This window comes from Sarcophilus harrisii, chromosome 2, assembly GCF_902635505.1.
Source record: "Sarcophilus harrisii chromosome 2, mSarHar1.11, whole genome shotgun sequence".
Lineage (NCBI taxonomy): Eukaryota > Metazoa > Chordata > Mammalia > Dasyuromorphia > Dasyuridae > Sarcophilus > Sarcophilus harrisii.
Window position 1 is genome coordinate 499701538 of NC_045427.1, and position 18947 is coordinate 499720484.

At 35.1% G+C, this 18947-nt stretch overlaps 1 protein-coding gene across 2 annotated transcripts in view; it reads left to right on the forward strand.

Moving 5' to 3' along the window:
* SLC12A1 (solute carrier family 12 member 1) overlaps positions 1 to 18947 on the forward strand; it is a 131604-nt gene that overhangs the window by 63498 nt on the left and 49159 nt on the right. For both annotated transcript variants that reach the window (XM_031955149.1, XM_031955148.1), the window contains exon 18: positions 12194 to 12334. In XM_031955149.1, the coding sequence (XP_031811009.1) occupies positions 12194 to 12334 (141 nt within the window). The remainder of the gene's footprint in view (positions 1 to 12193; positions 12335 to 18947) is intronic.

Consider the following 18947-nt stretch of genomic DNA (forward strand, 5'->3'; position numbering starts at 1 on the left):
TTTCCTTTGGTGATGATTAAATATTTTATGCTTAAGTTATTCTAATGGAATTTCTTTTGTATCTCTTGCTGTTTTTTTTGTTGGTGATTATAAAATGCAGGGGATTTTAGGTTTTTATAATGCAACTTTCTAAATTATGGATTATTTCTAATAGCTTTTCCTAGAATCTCTAGGGGTTCTCTGTATACCATCCTATCATCTGCAAAGTGATGTTTGGTTGCTCACTGCCTATTCTGATTCCTTTAATCTCTTTCTGACTCTTTTCCGGGGCTAGTGTTTCCCAATACAATTTAATAATAATATGACAGTGGGCACCTTGCTTCCTCCAGATTTTACTGGGAAAGATTAGTTTTCCCCATTATATGATGTTACTGATGGTTTTAAATATATCTCCTGATATTTTAAGAAAATCGTTTTATTCCTATACTCTCAAGTGTTTTATTAGGAATGGTTTGGATTTTATCAAATCTTTTTCTGCATCTATTGGGGACGATCATATGGTTTTTGTTGTTGCTTATTATATATAATTACTAATGGTTTTCCTAATATTGAACCAGCCCTGCATTCCTTATAAATCCTACTTGATCATAGTGTATTATCCGGGGATGATTTTCTGTTCTTTTACTAATATTTTATTTAAGATTTTAGCATGATTTGATTAGGATTGGTCCTATCTTTTTCTTTCTCTGTTTTTCCCTCCTGTTTTAGGTATCAATTACCATGTCTGTGTCTAAAGGGTTTGGTAGGACTCCTTCAGTCCTATTTTCAAATGTTTTATATAGCATTGGGTTAATTGTTCTTTTGTTTGGTAGGAATTCATGTAAATCATCTGGTCCTGAGGTTTTCTTAAGGTGTTGGTTAATCTTTTCTATTTCTTTTTCTAAGATGGGACTTTTAGGATGTTACTTTTTTCCTCTGTTAATCTGGGCAAGCTATATTTTGAAGGTATTCTTCCATTTCATTTAAGTTGTCAGTTTTGCCATAAAGTTGAAAATAATTCCTAATTATTTCTAATTTCCTCTTCATTAGTTTAAGTTCTCCTTTTCATTTTAAGATAACAATTTGTTTTTCCTCTCTCCTTTTTAATCAAGTTTTACTAAGGGTTTTTTATTTTTTGGTTTTTCATAGAACCAACTCTTATTTATTAATTAATGTTTTTTACTTTCAATTTTATTGATCTCTCCTTTCATTTTTAGAATGTCAAGTTTAGTGTTTGACTGTGGGTTTTTAATTTGTTCCTTTTCTAGCATATTTAGTTGCAAGCCCATTTCGTTGACCTTCTCTTTCTCTATTTTATTCAAGTAAGCCTCTAGAGATATAGAAATTTCCCCTTATTACCGCTTTGGCTGCATCCACATTTGGTATGATGTCTCATTATTTCATTTTCTTGGGTGAATTATTAATTATGTCTATGATTTGCTGTTTCAATCTTCTTTAATGTAAGATTATTTAGTTTCAATTATTTTTGGTCTACTGCTAGCATCTTGGCCGGAAGTCCACTTAACCCCATTGCTAAAAGAATCAAGTCCAAACCGCCTAATCATGTATGTTGACCCTCAAATACCCAAGTGTTCAAGTTTTACAATTCACTCAATTATCATGACTTATGTTTCCTCTCTCTCAACAACAGACATGGTCACACCCTTGATCTTGCCATTCTACTATGGCTTTAAGTCCCAGGTTCATATCCTTTCTCTTAAGAAAAAATCTACTCTTTCCAAATCAAGGAAGTATGTTAGACAATACATTATTTTCATTCAATAATGGTAACTTTCCAACCTTTTCTACTCAGATTCTCATCCTTTCTGCTTTTGCAACCAGTTCATATTTATTGGTCAGAATAAGATTTGGAATAAGTTTCCTTCATTGACCTTTCTATCTTTTAAAAAATGAAATTATTAAGACAAAGCAAGAACTTATCAGCTGTTTCGATTATGACAGAAAGAATTCCAGATGACATACAGAGAGCTGAATCTTCCTTTCCCTAGTGTCATGCCATAATACAGGCTTATAATCTGTTTCTACAGTCTCTTGTCTATTTCCTTTTATCCGTGCAGTCTATAATATACAATATCACATCAATTTTTCCTTCCATTGATCTTCATCCAAAAACTCTCTACCATGTTTCCCTACCAAAATTCCTATATCTCTTCACTAGAACATGTTCTTAACAAAGTAATGTATAGAGATCCTCTTTATCTAAAATCTGCTCTTTCTAAATGGGACATGCTGTGTGGCTCAGGAGAATGAGAGCTGGCTTCAGAGCTGTTGGTGACTCTAGGTAAACCTAGTGCTTTACAAAATGACCTAATATGGTAAGTTGCAGGGAAAGTACTGACCAACATTGTTAGAGAGAGCTTTTTCATTCACTAGTTCCCCAAATCAAATCCCTAACTCAGAGAGAAGTGAGGGACCATTAAGTTGTACATAAGGATCTCTTCACATCATATATTGACTTGGTTTTAAAATGTAATGTTATCTATGTTTCATTACATTTTAATTTATCTTATGAAATATTTCCCAATTATATTTTAATCTGGTTTCCTTTACACCCGAGTATATCTGGGATAGTTTGGAGGAAGGAATATGTTTGTATATCTCATCCCTAAATAAATGAAATCTAGGAACATCTTCTTTCTATTTACTCTTCCATATACATCCTCTAATCTGAATTCTCATTCCACTACAACTCAGTGATTCTTATATGAATTTGTCCTCCTTCTTTAAAATCTTTAATCACCTTGTTATCCATGCTTTATATAATTGACTATAGACATATAAGGTCATAAGTTTCATTGCTAGCTGCCTCCTTGGATAGCATTACTTACTGTTCCTCTGTATTGATTTTTCTTCATATTATACCTGTGACTATCTATAGAATTTGCATTGACAGATATAACTAACTTTTCTGGTTTCCCTTACTTTTCCAATTAACCTGCCCCCATAAGACTTTTAAGTCTTTAGAAAAATACATTTTTACCAGCCCTCATTAGCTATGCTCCAATTCAATTCAATAAACATTCATTAAATATCTGTTAAATGCAAAGCAGTGTGTAAATTAGTGGAGATCCAAAAGGAAAAAAAATGCCTCTGCTCTAAAGATTAGATTGTGGGAAGAAATCAGGCTAGAAAGAATAAAGAAGAGAGAAGCAAAAACCAGAAATATGAAAAGCTTGGGATTGGTGCCAAGTCTAAGTCTAAAAGAAATCAGAGGATTTTTAAGAGGTAGAGGGGAAGAGAGAACACATTCTAGTCATGTAGGAAAACCTGTTTGAAAGCACAAAGATGGACAATGGAACGTCAAGTTTGGAGTCCACCTAGGACGCCAATTTGGCAAGAACATTGTGGGCATGTGGGACAGAGATATAAAATAAGTCTTGAAAGACAAGTTGAAGCCAGATTGTGGAGAGCTTTAAGTCCCAGGCATCTATAATATTTATTCTTAGAGATAAGTAAGAAGCAGTAAAGATTTTTGAGCCAGAGCACAACATGATTAAAATTATACCTTAGGGTTTATTTTGGTAACCAAGTAAAGCAGGGGTGGGGAATGTCCTGCCCACAAGCAATATAAGGCCTGTGAAATCATTTGTTCTAGCCCTGCCAAGGCAACCACAGGCAGTGATGAGCTGAAAGCTAGGTATAACCGCCCACGGCTTGAGTTTTTAAGTTGACAATTTTGTATGGTCTGTGAATGATGTTATAAATATCCAAATGGCCCTTGGCAGAAAAAGTTTCCCCACCCCTGAAGTAAGAGGATGGACTGGAGAAGGCGCTATTAAAAGCAGACAGGTTTACTAAAAGGTTCTGCAATAGCATAATTGAGAAGGAATTGGTGTTTGAACTAATGGTAGGATGTATAAAGAGAAAGGGAGGGAGATGAGAGATATTGGGAGGGTTGTAGGAAGTTTCAGCCTATATGGTGATGCTTTTAAAAGAAACAGGGAAGTTAAGAAGGTCAGATTGTGAGAGGAAAGATTCATTTAAACAAGTATCTGTTACAGTTTGAGTTATGCTGGTGGGAAAATATGCTCATTCAGGTGGAGATACACAATAGGCAGTTGGAAATGCTAGACTGAAATTCAAGGGGGTAAAAAAGGTTGTGTTGTAGATTTGAGAATCATTTGCATATAAGTGGTAAATGAAATTATTACAGTGAAAATTGTCACTATTGCAATGGTTTCCTATTTGGTCTTTCTGCCTCAAATCTCTCCCTAATCCAATCAATTCACCATGTAGCTGCCCAACTGGTTTTCCTTTAGTGTAGATCTGACCATGTCACTACCCTACTCAACAAACCCACTATTGCTTTTAGGGTAAAACTCTCTTGTCGAACTTTTAAAGCCCTTCACCACTCTCTCCTTTCCTCTCCCCCTCCCTTCCTTTCTCCCTTTTCCCCTCCCTTCCTTTCTCCCTCTCTCCCACTCTCTTGGTCCCAACTCTCTTTTTAGCTTCCATCATTCATTACTCCTAATCAAATCAATGGTCTCTTTGCGTTAACTCTCCCCCATGGTGGGGGAGGAGGGGATGAACTCCTCCCATAGTCGTACCTCATAATCCTTCACATCCATTCAGCTAGAATCATCATCTATACAAAGCCTTTCTTTATATTTGAACTGTTATCAATACCTTCTCCAATGACCTTATATTAATTTTGTTGTTATTCTTTATATATGTACTGTGCAGTAATGATGGGTAGCTTTGTGGAAGGCATTTTATATTTTCTGCTCCCTCTGTTCTTCTGGAAGGAGCAAAGCTAAATTTCCTCCAAGTTTCACCTCCTTCTACTCTTGACTTCTTCCTTTTCCACATTGGAGATTGGAGATTTAATTAGTTGTACACTGTTAAAATAGTGAGCTCATCTTTAGCATAGAGACAACATAATGGTCCTCAGGTCTGTGTGGTCCCCCTTTTTATATCAAAAAAAAACTTACTAATACAATGATAATACTTCAGATCTCCCAGTTACTATAAATCCCTAAAATTCAGCCAAAAGTTTGACTGTCTGTCCTAATTTAAAAATTGAATATTTTGAACTAACTTCTGGCTTATTCATATTTAAGGCAAAAATCAGTATACAGGAAATGTCTAATATTAAAACAAGTGAATAGAATACATTACGGTAATTGCTACTGGTCAAGCAAAGGGAGGAGAATGTGAGCAAGAGCTGACCTTTTGGAACATTGCTCAGTTTTCAAAGAGGCCATCATGACTAGCAACTTAAATCTCAATTCTCTGTTCCAAGATACCTGCAGGGCACAAAGGACCACCTCTGTCTCTCCCTTCTCTGGCAACTTCAGCTCTCTTTTCACCTGCTGCCCCCATGCTACTGACTTTCTCATCTTGGTATAAGTCCTGGAGATGCCAGGGTATATGTCATCTTCTCCCACTGCTTGATTCGTGATCATGTTCATCAGTGCTCCCTCCTCAAAATCTATGCTTTCACAGACAGAATGTGTCTCCTTAAAAACTCCCAGGCCAAGAGCTAAGGGGAAATTCAGATTCTTCTGAACATCCCAGGATGCTGGTCTCCAATCTCCATGCCACTGATTTAAGTCCATTTAAGTCTGCCTTTAGAGAAAGTAAGCTCTATGAGAACATAGATTACTTAATTTTTTAAAATCTTTTTATCCCTGGTGTCCAGCACAGTTCCTGGTACTTGCTATGTGCCTGATAAATACTTAATTGGTTGGTTGAAATTGAAAAGAGGACCATGGGCAGAATTTTAGGGAATGTTCACATTTTGGGGGATCAATAGAAGGAATAAGAACTATAAAGCAGACATTAAAGGAGCAATCAAAGAGGTAAAAGGACGATCAGGGAAGCTGTTATCAGTTTGTAAAAAAAAAAAATCAGTAAAGCATCAGAGTCAGACTGAGAAGATTTGAGTAGTCAGTGGGTAAAAAGGAAGAGAAGACAGTGAATAAAGACAACTCTTTGTAGAAATTTGGCAGTTAAATCAAGGAGAAAGAAGAGACAATTTCTCAAGTGAGACTATCTGCAGAAAAGGGAATTGGATTTTTCTATGTTCTTTTAAGACATATAAGTCCTATAAGCAAAAGAGAGCTAGTCATTGGGAGTAAAGAGGGGCAAAACAGAGGGAGTAGGAGTGATTTTAAAATATCAGGGTCCTGGAGGTAATAAGAGAAGATGAGATCAGGTTAGAACTAGCAAGGAAAAGGACCACTTCATTCTTTTAGATAAGAAAGAAGGAAAAAAGAAGTAAAAGAAAATTAGTTTTTTTTTTTTTAATGTTGAGGAAGAGAATTGAATGAACTTAAGTCAAAAGATTTTAATCTTTTCAGGAGAGTTGGGAAATCTGCAGAAAGTGAGGCAATAGAATGAAGGGGCTTAAAGAAAGAGGAGCAAGTTTGATATAACTATCAAGTGAGAAGATTAGAGGAATTCAATAAGAGAACGAAAAAGGAGTTTCCATAAAGCACTTGAAGGTCCACTTGAAGTTAGAAAACATAATTTTGAAATAAATCCAAGAGATCGTTTTGAGACCTTCCCCCCCACACAGTTCAGAAGCTGTGACAGAACAAGTGATACTACCTTTCCTCCCATATTCTCCAATATATTATCCCCCTCACAACTATCTTCTCTGTCTCTAGTCCTGGCCCTGGTGCTTGCTCTCTCCCTCCTTCTCTCCTTTTCTCCTTCTCTATCCCTGTCTCTCTTTTCCTTTCCTCCTCCCTTCCTTTTTCCTCCCTCCCTCCCTCCCTCTCTTTTTTTCCTTCCTCTCCCTCTCTCCTCCCTCCCTCCCTCTCTGGTTTCTGAACATCCCCTCCCCTCTTCCTCTCTCTCTCTTTTAATTGCCAAATTTCAAGTCATTTTTCACACTTTTCATCCTCCTTGGTCTATCTGTAACTTTAAACATTGTAGACTATATTTTCCTTAAGTGATCTCTCCTCTCTAGGTTTTCATGACATTATTCTTTCTTGACTCTCTTCCTACCTATATGATTGTTCGTTCTCAGTCTACTAAGAGACTGAATATATATATATATATATATATATACACACACACATATGCATAATAGAATGTTGATGTATATGTGTATACATCTATATATACATATGTATGACATAGGATGAATTAATTTATAAACTAAATCACCCTATTAAACTTCATGGATGACAGGAACCCACTCTTTAAATATTTTTATTTCCCTCTATATTATGTATGCCTATATATACATGTATATATGTCTATATATGTACAGCTAACTAATGTATTTGTATTAACAAATATGCATACATATATGATTTCAAATCCTTTGTGTCTATGAGTAAATCACCCTGTCTGAGCCTCTATTTTCTCACCTGGATAATTTAAGGAATTGGGCTAGATAAAGCCAGAAGTCCCTTTCAGTTCTACATCTTTAACCTTCTAATCTTATATGAATATATACACAATTATACATATATGCATTATATGTATTCTACATACATATACATACATACAATGATTTCATTACTCAGTTTACAATTTCCCGCTCCATCCTTACCCTATTTTTATTCTCAATAATATCAATATTCACTTGACATTAGTCCTGTTAACAAAATCACCTTGGCAGCTATATGAAATGGGGAAATATTTGAGATGGAGAATTCAATTAGGAAACTTTTTATTTGTACCCCCCACATATATGTATATACACACACACACATATATATATGGGGGTGTAAATGAATGTATTGGCAGATGATTTATATCTGTTTATACAAATATGCTTACAGAATATACATGTGAATTATATGTACATGCACATGTATTCATATGATATGTCTATAGAACTCATATTAAATGTGTATATGTGTGTGTGTGTGTGTGTGTATTAGATACAGAATGTATTTCTATAAAAACCAAATCCCCCTACTAAATTTCATGGGGTAGGCAAATTCTCTTCTCTAAATTTTATATCTCACCCCAGTGTTCTACACACTATCTAAACACTTAAAATTTTTTGAATTGAATTAGATTAGATTAATAAAACAAGTTTTTTTCCTGTTTTTTTTGTTTGTTTGTTTTGCTTTTCTGGTTCCAAAAGAAAAGAAGGGAATTTGTTTTAATCTTCTAATTGAGATAAACATGTCTGGTTTTTTTTTAAGATTTGTTCCTATGTATGCATGTTTATGTATATATGTGTATACACACAAATATGTGTAATTTGCTCTCAGAGAAACTTGAACAGAACACAGCATTTTCCACCATAGCATTGCATTTAGCCTTAACACTTCCTGCCATAATTTAGATCCATTTCTTTTCTTTTATCTTTAGTAAGAGAACATTTATTCACTGTCCTCTTCACACAGTAACCTTTCCTCTATTCAAAAACAGTAATTCTCTCATCACTTTATCATCATTTGTTCTGTAAAATAAATAATTGCAAACTTTTCACACTTTCTATGTTGTCACATTTGATGTTTCTTTTAAAAAGAAAAAAAAACAAAACCTAACCCAACTACCCATAGTTTTATCTATTGAAATGCCGAGTTCATTTTTAAACTCATGAAGATGGCTATAGAAGTATTTTAATTGGGTGATAAAATCCACTTCTGTGATCTGACAGTGAGAAGCTAGAGGACTCTGTCCCTGCATGTCTTTCTTTTTTCATTATTTGGTTTTTTTTTCCCATGGCAGCTGTATGGCAGCTTTGCTTCCACATTAATATGTGTGCAACAATGATAGTATAATAACTTTCAGCAAAGAGAGATTCTGCTTGAAATATTTTTATGACTTTACAATATGGCAAACCCAGGCACTAAAGTAAATCTCACTGTCATAGTTAATGTTTAATTTGGATTTTTGTAATACTAATAGATATACATTAGACTGTATTTATTTAAATAAGTGCCAGTTTCCCAGGGGTTCACAGTCATAGTAGTGCAATTCATAGGTTGATGCTAAGGCACATCCTTCCAGGACCTGGAAGTGATTTTTCTGTCCTATCCCTTCTCTCTGTGTTGGGTACCTTCCACTGAATTTCCCTTCTTTGCTTTGTACTACACAGTAAGTCAGAGAGAAACAAATCATATCCCATATCAGATAGAATTTTAGACCTGAGAGGGACCTTAGAGATCATTTAGTACAGAGATTCTTAACCTGGAGTCTATGAACTTGTTTTCTAAAAAAAAAAATTTGATAATAGTATTTTGATATAATTGATTTTCTTTGTAATCCTAAGTATTTCATATTATGCATTTAAAAATATTATTCTGAGAAAAGATCCACAGACTTCTATAGATTTCCATAAAGGGTAACCACCAAAAAGTGAAGAACTCTGGATTAGGAATCCATCTCCTTCCTTTTATAGCTGCTCAGAGAGATCAAGATATGCCCAAGATCTCATGGCTAGCTAGTATCAGAACCAGGGCTACAATCCCAACCTCCTGATTGATATCTACCCCAGCCCATCCCCCCTTCTTAGTAGCTTCTCAAGTCCCCAATTTTGTCACTTCTCAGAGTGATGGAAAAATTAAATCCCTCCAAAGAACGCTTCTTACCAAGTTTATAAGTAAATCTAGTCCTCCAGCTACATTGAGGAACTACTTAAGGAAAAGAGCCATCTTTCATGTTTGCTTTATACCGTACCAGACACCATGGGTAACATGGAAAGTGCATTAGATTTGGATTCAGAGGGCCTGATGTTTAAATCTTACTTCTTCCATTTACTACTTGGGTGACTTGATCAAGTTATTGAGGATTCACCCTCAGATTCCTAAAATTATAAATTAGAAAGTTGGACTAGATGAATAGTACTTTGGGAGATCCCTCCCAAAAATACTTGTTGAATTGGGCTGAAATGGAAGGAGAAAGGAGCTAAAATATTGTCGGAGGTGATAATAAGATGCAGCATGTTAAATTGCACCTAAACCAAATTAAAATATAATTGGAAAATGCTCAAAAAAAAATAAAAATGCAACATAATGTTAACATTGTTGCTTTCTAAGTCAACATGCCTCCATATGGGGCCCATTTCTATTTGTTGAGTTGAATTTGAGAGATGGCCTCTGTGTCACTTGATCAACAAGCATTTATTAACTACTCAAGTGTAAAAAAAAAAAATGGCAAACTCCTCTAGTGTTTTTGCCAAGAATACCCCAAATGGGGTTGTGAAGAGTCAGATGTGACTGAAAGGACTGAGCAACAACAAAAATATGTTCCAGGCACTGAGTTAATACTGGAGATACTTAGAAAAGCACCCTCAAAAAAAAAAAAAAAGGCCTCTCTGCCTTCAGGAAGGTGTTATTCTAATAGGAGAAGACAACATATGTATATACATACATATGTATATACAGAGTAGATCAATAGAAGGTCAGGGTAGATTGGAAAGCTCCAGCAGCTTGGACAACTGGAAAAGATCTCCAGCAGAAGGTGAGGTTTTTATTGAGTCCAGAATGAAGGCAAGGAAACTAAGAGATGAAAGTGAAGAGGGAAAGCATTTTTGGGATGGGATACAGCCAGTGCAAAGATGTGGAGGTAGGAAATAGAGAGTCATGTGCCAGGAATAACATGTTGGCCAATGTGCCTAGATTGTAGACTGTGTAGAGGGAAATAAAGTATAAAGTATAAATAATAAAAAATAAATAATAATAAAATAAAATAAATAATAATAAAAAATAAAAAAATAAAAGTATAAAGTATAAAGTTGGAAAGGTAGCAAGAGGCCAGGGCATGGCCAGCTTTAAATGCCTAATCTTTTTGATCCTGGAGGCTAAGTAAGAGCCACTGCAATTTATAGGAATTATAGGAATTTGTAGGAAGAAATGAAATGAGGAGACCTGCTCCTTAGGAAAATTAATTGAGGCAATTGAGATGGAGGATGGATTGGAGGGAAGAAAAAAAATTAAGGTAGGAAGACTAATTAGAAAGCTATTTATTACCTTAGCCAGGTGAAAGGTGATGAGGGCCTGAACTAGAGTAATGGCTGCATGAATGGAGATATGTTATATAAATAGGGAGAAGGGGATCAATACAAAAGATTTTATGAAGATAGTTTGTCATTGGATTAGACATGTGAGTTGAATGAGATTTAGGAGCTGAGGACGACACTGAAATTGAAAACCTGGGACTATACCTGTGGTATATGGTGCCTTTGACAGAATAGAGAAGTTTAGATGAAGGAGAGGATTTGTGGGAAAAATAATGAGTTTTGTTTTGGACATGTTAAATATGAGTTATCTATGGGACTCAACTGGTTGCCTATGGAATATGCCTGTAGAACATCCTGATCAAGATGGCCCAAAGCTGGGAGATTGTAAGCAATTTATTTAATTGTTCAGTTTCCCAGAAAGCTCTCTAAAATTACACTTTGGGTGGTTAGTTTGCCTATCTGCATTAGAGATGGAAGTTTCCACATAAGGAAACTTTTTCACTGCTTCCCTCCCACAATTATCTGAATGGGGCAAATTCACAGAATGATGAAAAAGATTTTAAAAGACCTGGTTCAAATTCTGACTCAGATACATACTGGTTGTGTCACACAGGCAAGTCACTTATTCTCCAGGAATCTCCCTAAGTCTAGAAATTGTCATAGAGAACTCCTTACATTAATAAAAATCATGGTAAAGTTGTAGTTCCTTTTTATTAAAGAAACCTAACAGTGGCAACCTGGAGTGGTAAAGAGAAGTCAGGCGCTTCTAAGCGCTGGCACTCACTAAACTAACTTCTCTGAGTCTCAGTTTCTCCATTTGCAAAGTGGGAGGTTGCCTAACTCCAACCCTCTGAGGTCTCTTACAGCTCTAATGGTGTATGAATCATGTAGGGTTCTGATCTGCCCACTATATTCTATGTGTTTTTTTCCCTTTGTTGCCATGGTTCTGATTGACTCCCCATCCCTAAAAGTGACCCTGAAGCCTGAGCCAAGAACTGCTGGCATCTTCCTCTTGAGGTACTTTCATCACAGCCTGGCATGAGTTCAGGCTCATCACCACCTGCCCACTTCCCGCTTCTCCCAGAATCTTTGCAGTTAATTAATCACATGCTAATAACCCCAGACTCCTTGGCTAGAATGTGAATACAACACTGGTGACTTTGGGGAAGAAAAGCTGAATTTTTGTGGACTCTGGAGAGGTTTCTCTCATTCCTTAGCCTAGCAGGACTGAACTGCTTATTTCTGTCCTTTAAAAAACAAACACAACTCGATGTGAAATGCTACTATTTTTTGATTGACCAATTTTTCATCATACAGGGACCTCGCAAGGAGTGTGTGAAGGAGATGAACAGCAGCATGGCAAAGAAGCAGGCCTGGCTTCTCAAGAACAAAATTAAGGCTTTCTACACTGCAGTAGCGGCAGACTGCTTTAGGGATGGCGTCAGAAGTCTCCTTCAGGTAAGGCTGAGGAACGGAAAAGTGAAAGACAATTAACACTGAATGTTAATAAAGGTCTAAAGTGAAATGATCCACCCCACCAACTGCCGAGATCAATGCAGAGGATTCAGGATTTGGAAGGGGTCTAGTCCTAAACATCAGCCATGATGAAAGAATGCCCAGGGTTGTGGTTTCTCTGAGCTGTGAATGAGAACAATGGAATATGGAAAATGAGGTTGCCTTTGGCCACCATAACACAATCTGCGCCCACACATATTGAAATGCAAATTTTTTCTTATACTTGGCAACATTCAGTATCCTATTAAAACTTCAAATTATTTTTGCATTTCATACTATATACAGCTTTAAGAGTTAGGCATTTTATTCCTTTTTTGTGCAAATGATGTGAAAGCAGCTGCTAGATCCGACTAAATAAATGAATGATGATCTGCTGTGTTAAATCTCACAGTCTGCCTAAATTATTTCCAGAATATTTAATGAAATTTAATATTCAGAGCTGCTCAAGACTGAAGCACATTGATTTTAGCTTGCTAGATTTTCCCTGAAGCTCTGACCATTTTTTTTGCCCCAGTAGAGAGTTAAAAAAAAAAAAAAAAGTTCCATATCTACTATTAAAAACTGCAATTCAATCCATTTAATGCAACTAAACATTTACTAAGCACCTACTGCATGTAAGGCAAAGTGATGGCTACTAGGGTTATAGGATGAAATAGAACAAAAGTCCTCCCTTCAAGGAATTTGGAATTTAGAAAGAAGAAAAAGCACCTGTAAGTTAGAAAGTACAAAAAAAGATAAATTTGAGATCGAATTAAGGAACACTTGTCTTAAACTTAGAAGTATCCAAAAATGGAATTGTCTGTTCTGGGAAGTAGAGGATTCTCCTTTCCTGGATATGTTCAAGTAAAGCTAGATGACTACTTATTGGATATGTTTTAGATAGGATTTTTTTTTTTTGCAAGTTTTGGTTGGACCAGATTGCATTGAAATTCTTTACAATTCTGCATATCTGTGAGAGTATCCTAACTGCAAAGGAAAGATTCAAAGTGTTGTAAAAAAAACTTAGAGAGAGATCAAATAAGACATCATCATGGAAGTGAAATGTGAAGTGATCCTTGAAGGAAGAAAAATATTTTAATTGGTAGAGATGAAAACAGAATTGTTGGGAATAATATAAGCAAAGGCATAGGAGAGAAAGAGAACAGAATGAGAACAGGAAGGGAGCTGTAAATGATTTGGAATTTATTGGAATAGGGGGTATGTGAAGGATATGACTGAGAAATTAGAATAAAAATGTAGGCTAGAGTCAAGGGGGGTCTTGAATGCTTAGGTAAGAAATTTATTCTTTATGATGTAAGCAATAGAATGTGATCAGAGGAGTCTGGATAGATTAGAGAGAGGGGAGACTAGTGACAGAAAGACTAGTTAGGAACCTCCTGGTAGCCTAGGCAAGAGGTGAATTCACTGTGGAAGTGGATGGAAGAAGCAGAAACAATGAAGGGAGTAGATCAATTAATCAACAAGTATTTATTAAGTACTTAATATGTGCCAAGCACTGGAAATACCAATTCAAAGAATGAAACCATCTTGATATGTAAGACGCTTCCATTCCAAAGGAGGACTGATGCTGCCAAGGTCAATTCAACAGAGCTGGAAACAAATTGGATTGGGCAGTGGGGGAAGGCTAAGAAAAATAGACTGTCCAAGAGGACTTAGAAGTTTCAAATATGGAAAGCTAGGAGGGTGGTCTATCAAATAGAAATAGAAAAATCAAGAGGAAAGATAGGTGTTGGCAAAAAAGATTACATTTTCATTTTTGGATCATAGAATTAGAGCCAGAAGGTAATTTAGAGATCATTTAAATCAACATCCTCATTTTATAGATAAGAAAATAGGCACACAGAGGTTAATTAATTTTCCTGTCCTAATACAGCTTATTTTTAACAAAAATAAGATTCAAATCCTGATCCTTGGCTGATGGTATCAGCCCTTCTAGAGAAGATAACCATCAGGAAATTTTAAAAGATGAGGACATGAGCTCTACAGAGAATTTGGAAGTAGTGGTACAGATTTCAAAGTAATCTGCCTAAAGTTGATGATTAAAAGCCTAGAAGTGGATGGGGTCTAAATAAAAGGATGTAGAAAGAAAAGGGAAGGTAGTTAAGGGGAATAATATGGGAAAGACCCACGTGGAAAGGTCAGGGAAGGAAAGACAATAAAAAAATACTCAGGGAAATAAAAGGCAAATTATGTTATCACCCTGTCTAAAAACTAGGGGAGGAGAACATATCAAGAAAGTGGTTGGGAGAAAAGGAAAAAAGCATTTATTAAGCACTCAAGTGCTTTACAAATATCATTTTATTTTATGATTCAATGAACCCTTCTAGGTAATTGCTATTATTTCCATTTTACAGTTGAGAAACTGAGACAGATAAAAAATCTGACTTGCCCCGGGTCATAGCTAGTATCTAAATTTGAGTTCAGTTTTTCCTGACTCATTCTGCCACCTAGTATCCCAGTCAAGCTTCTCAAATATTGAATAAGTACTTTTTTAAAAGTCACTGGATTTGGAGATAGAGTTATTGAAAATCTTAGAAATGTTTTAGTATAATTACAATGAAGATACCATTTTTGTGGTACTTTACCTCTTTTTCTTCAAGTCTTTGCATGGACTATTGCTTATACCTGGATTCTCTTCTCACTTCTGTCTCATGAAAAGTTTAGTTCCTTAACTAGAATTATTTAAATGAGGAGAAAAAAAGGGGCGGGGGGGGGGGGAGGAAAGAAGTATAAGTGAACAAATAATTAAACAAGTAAACAGAAATCTCCAAACAAGGAAAGTTGTAAATAAATAGGAGCCAGGGAAAGAGAAGTGAGAGTAATATTGCATCAAAGTTAGGGAAATCTAATTGCAGGACAAAATACTAACTTAAAAGACTTTTTTTTTTTTTAATTTTAGAAAAAAGAAAGTCTCCACCTAACAAATATTCCAAAAGAACTACTTATAGGTAAATGAGACAGATGACAAAAATAATGCAGATGTATCAAATGACTTTTAAAAGGAATTGAGTATACTTAGAATGGAATTATGAGAAGTCCATTTTAATCTTGTCAGTATAAATATGAGTAGCAGACCAATTATATCAAGACTGTGTCATTCATACTAGCCATCACGAAGCAATGCATTCTTCTATAATATTTCAGATATTGGATAAGCTGTAGGTATTACAATGCTCAGTCCCTTGGAAAGAAAGAGAGAGATATCTGGGAATGTTCCTAAGGACAATGTCTGGAAGGAGTTTAATAAAACTATTGAAGACATAATAAAGATTACATAAATGTCTAACTGGTATTTGCAGCTGAAAATTTTTTTAAACTAAATCATCCAGTTAAAGGTAATGACAAAGAAATACACAGAATGGAATTTGGAAAACAAAAGGATATCAGAAATTCTTGAGATTCTAAATCAACAATTTAAAGTGAAAGCTAAAAGCTGATATAATAAAAGGAATCACAGCAGTTGAAAGGCCAAAATAAAAAGCTAACATCAACTTTAAAAATCAATTATTTAGAAAAGCAAAGAAATTAGAGGAGAGAGATAGAACCCTGAAAGAGGATATGGAAATTTTCTTGCCACTTTAATAACAACAGTAGCAACAAAACAATAACAACTAGTATTTATATAACACTTTAAGGCTTGCAAGCATTTTACATGTTTATTCATTTAATCCTCACTACAACTCCTCAATATTTTGTTCTGTTATTTTTTAGTCATTGCCAACTCTTCATAATCCCATTTGAGGTTTTCTTGGTAAAGATACTGGAGTAGTTTGCCAATTCTTTCTCTCGCTCCTTTTACAGATGAGGAAACTGGGTTAAGTGACTTGCCCAGAAATACACAATTAGTACATGTTTTAGGCCAGATTTGAATTCATGAACAGAAGTCTTCCTAACGTAAGTCTTGCAGACTCTTGGCCTAGTATTCTATTGAACTACCCAGCTTCGCCATAACTCCTTGATGTAGGTGCTATTATTAGATAAGGAACTAAAATACAGAGAAGTTAATGACTTGCAAAGCTCAGAGCTATTATAGATCTGAGGCAAGATTTGAAGTCAGGTCTGCTCGACTCCAAGTACTGTGCGTTATTCACTGCTGATCCATCTATATAGTCAAAAGAGGTCCTACCCAAGAAAAGTTCAAGTTGGCCCAGATTTGAAACAGTGAATTTGTACACTTAAGGGAAGAATAGTTACATCAAGGAGGTGATTAAAAACTTGTTTCCCTAAACAACTTGAAAGCAAAAGATCTTAAATAAGATACATGATTATTGACTCAGATGCTCCACAGAGGAGCATGAATAACCAGCAAAGCACTTTACTAGCCTCTCTTCTGATTCAAGTCTATCTCCAGCATTCTTCACAGAAGATAGAGCTTATTTATTACAGAAACATGAGAATACCAACAGGCTATCCAAATACAGATTAATTATATGGGAGGATGCTTTCTACACAAGATACATAACTTGTATCACTCATCTTCAAACATTTATGAGAAAATGATATATTGACTGATGAGAAAAGGAAGGTGCCAAAAAGTCCCTGGAGTATAAAAGGTAGCTCATTATCAGTTCAGTGATTAATGAACAAGGCTTTCCACTTATGTTGCCTTTACTTGGCTATCACAAATCCTTTGACTCTGTTCAACATGGCTCAGTCATGTACAGCAAATGAGCCGTATGTGTATATATTATATATGTGTGTATGTACATATATATATACAACTCATATCTATACATATGTACAATATATATAATAATGAGAATATTAGAGTATTTAATGTTCACATGGAAAATACTTCCCTTTTTCTGGACATATCACCAATACATGTCAAGAACAATGATTAGCATAGCATTTTCCAAGTAGAAAGAGATTAACCTCTCCGTACCATTTGATCTAATAGTCCCACTAGTGGGCATACACCTCAAGAAAGTCAAAGACAGTTACAAAGATGTAATATACGTCATGTAGAGAGTGCTATATTGCACTCTCTGCAGAAAGCAAGGAAATCAGAAACAAAGTGAGATTGTCGGGAGACAACTAAAAATATTATATAGTATATGAATAATGATAGGTTACACAGTATGAAGTAAAAAATGAGGAATTCAGAAAGATATGGGAAGAATTATATGGACATATGTAGAACAGAACAACAAAAAGAATCAAATTATGACTACAACAAAAATGGAAAGATCACTAAAAGGAAGCCAAAGTGAAAAATCAACGAAGATCCTGGATGACAAATAATGAAATACTCATCCTTTCCCACTCTATAGAAGAGAAGAAAAGGACTACTAAGATAATGTTAATATCAGATGTGATTACTCTTATCAGATGTTGTTGCTTAAATATCTTTTAATGTCATAATCAACCTGGAGATGAGCTAGAAAATAATTATGATATTAAGACACATGGCATCCAATAGGCTATTTTTTTTTAAAGAAAGGAAAACAATAGCTGAAAATATTCCTGGCATATCCCTATTCTTTGCTGAATTTTTATATTTAATTTTATATTCAAAGGAGTCAGAAGTCAGGACCACATCCTGATGCCAGAGATGTTGGTGCAGGCAGGTCAGGAAGCATAAGAGAAAATGAACCCTTAAATGACAGTCTTAGAGAAGAGGAATAAAGTGTTCTTAAAGATATTCCCTTTTTATTGCACCTAAAGAAAATGTACCAAGTCACTCACTGAAGAGGAATAATATTAAAGGACCAAAAAAGCTATTACCTCCTTGTGATCCTGCTATCTCTTTCTAATTTTCCTAACCAGTGCAAAAATATGTCATTGCAAGGAAGCAATTGGTTACTTTTTTAGCAGCTCCTCCCTGTACTGTACTGGGAGCCTAAAGCTGTTCATAAATGGATTTCAGTATAGAAAGTCAAAGTTCCTTTCCTCTTCATTATAATACATTGTCATTTGTTATATAAATTATTGGTTACCTGCATATATACATTTTATTCTAAACTTTTCTTTTTCAATAAGTAATCTTAATCTAGAAGTAGTTTACTACTGTGAGTAGAATTCTGTTCAGCCTACTGAGTAAAAAAAAATCTGGATTCAAATCCTGCTTCTAACACATTAACTCTATTTATAATTGAAAAATATTTAATAAAACAAATATATAGCAGAACATAGATCATGTTAATTTGTGATTTTTATCAAATAACAATGTAGCCTGCAAGGATCCTTACATGTGGCTTAGAAGCCTCAGCCTCTACTTGAATTTCAATACTAATACTCTAAACAACTTTCAAAGACTATAAATTACAGATGTGTTTCTAATCTGCATCTGTAGAGGAAGTGTCCATATTAAGAGTTTCCCACAGATGAATTAATAATCTATTACCTGATTCAACAATTTATAGGATAGGGTGGATAGTCAGTCTCTGGAGGATTGGGATAATGTAAGCTCCCTAAAGGAAGAAACAGGTTTTTCATCTTGGTATCCCCAAAGCGTAGAGATTATATAGTAGATGATTAATAAATGCTTATAAGATTTGTTTCTATCATCTCCATTAACTTTTTGCATTATATGTCAGAGACTATACACAGGAAG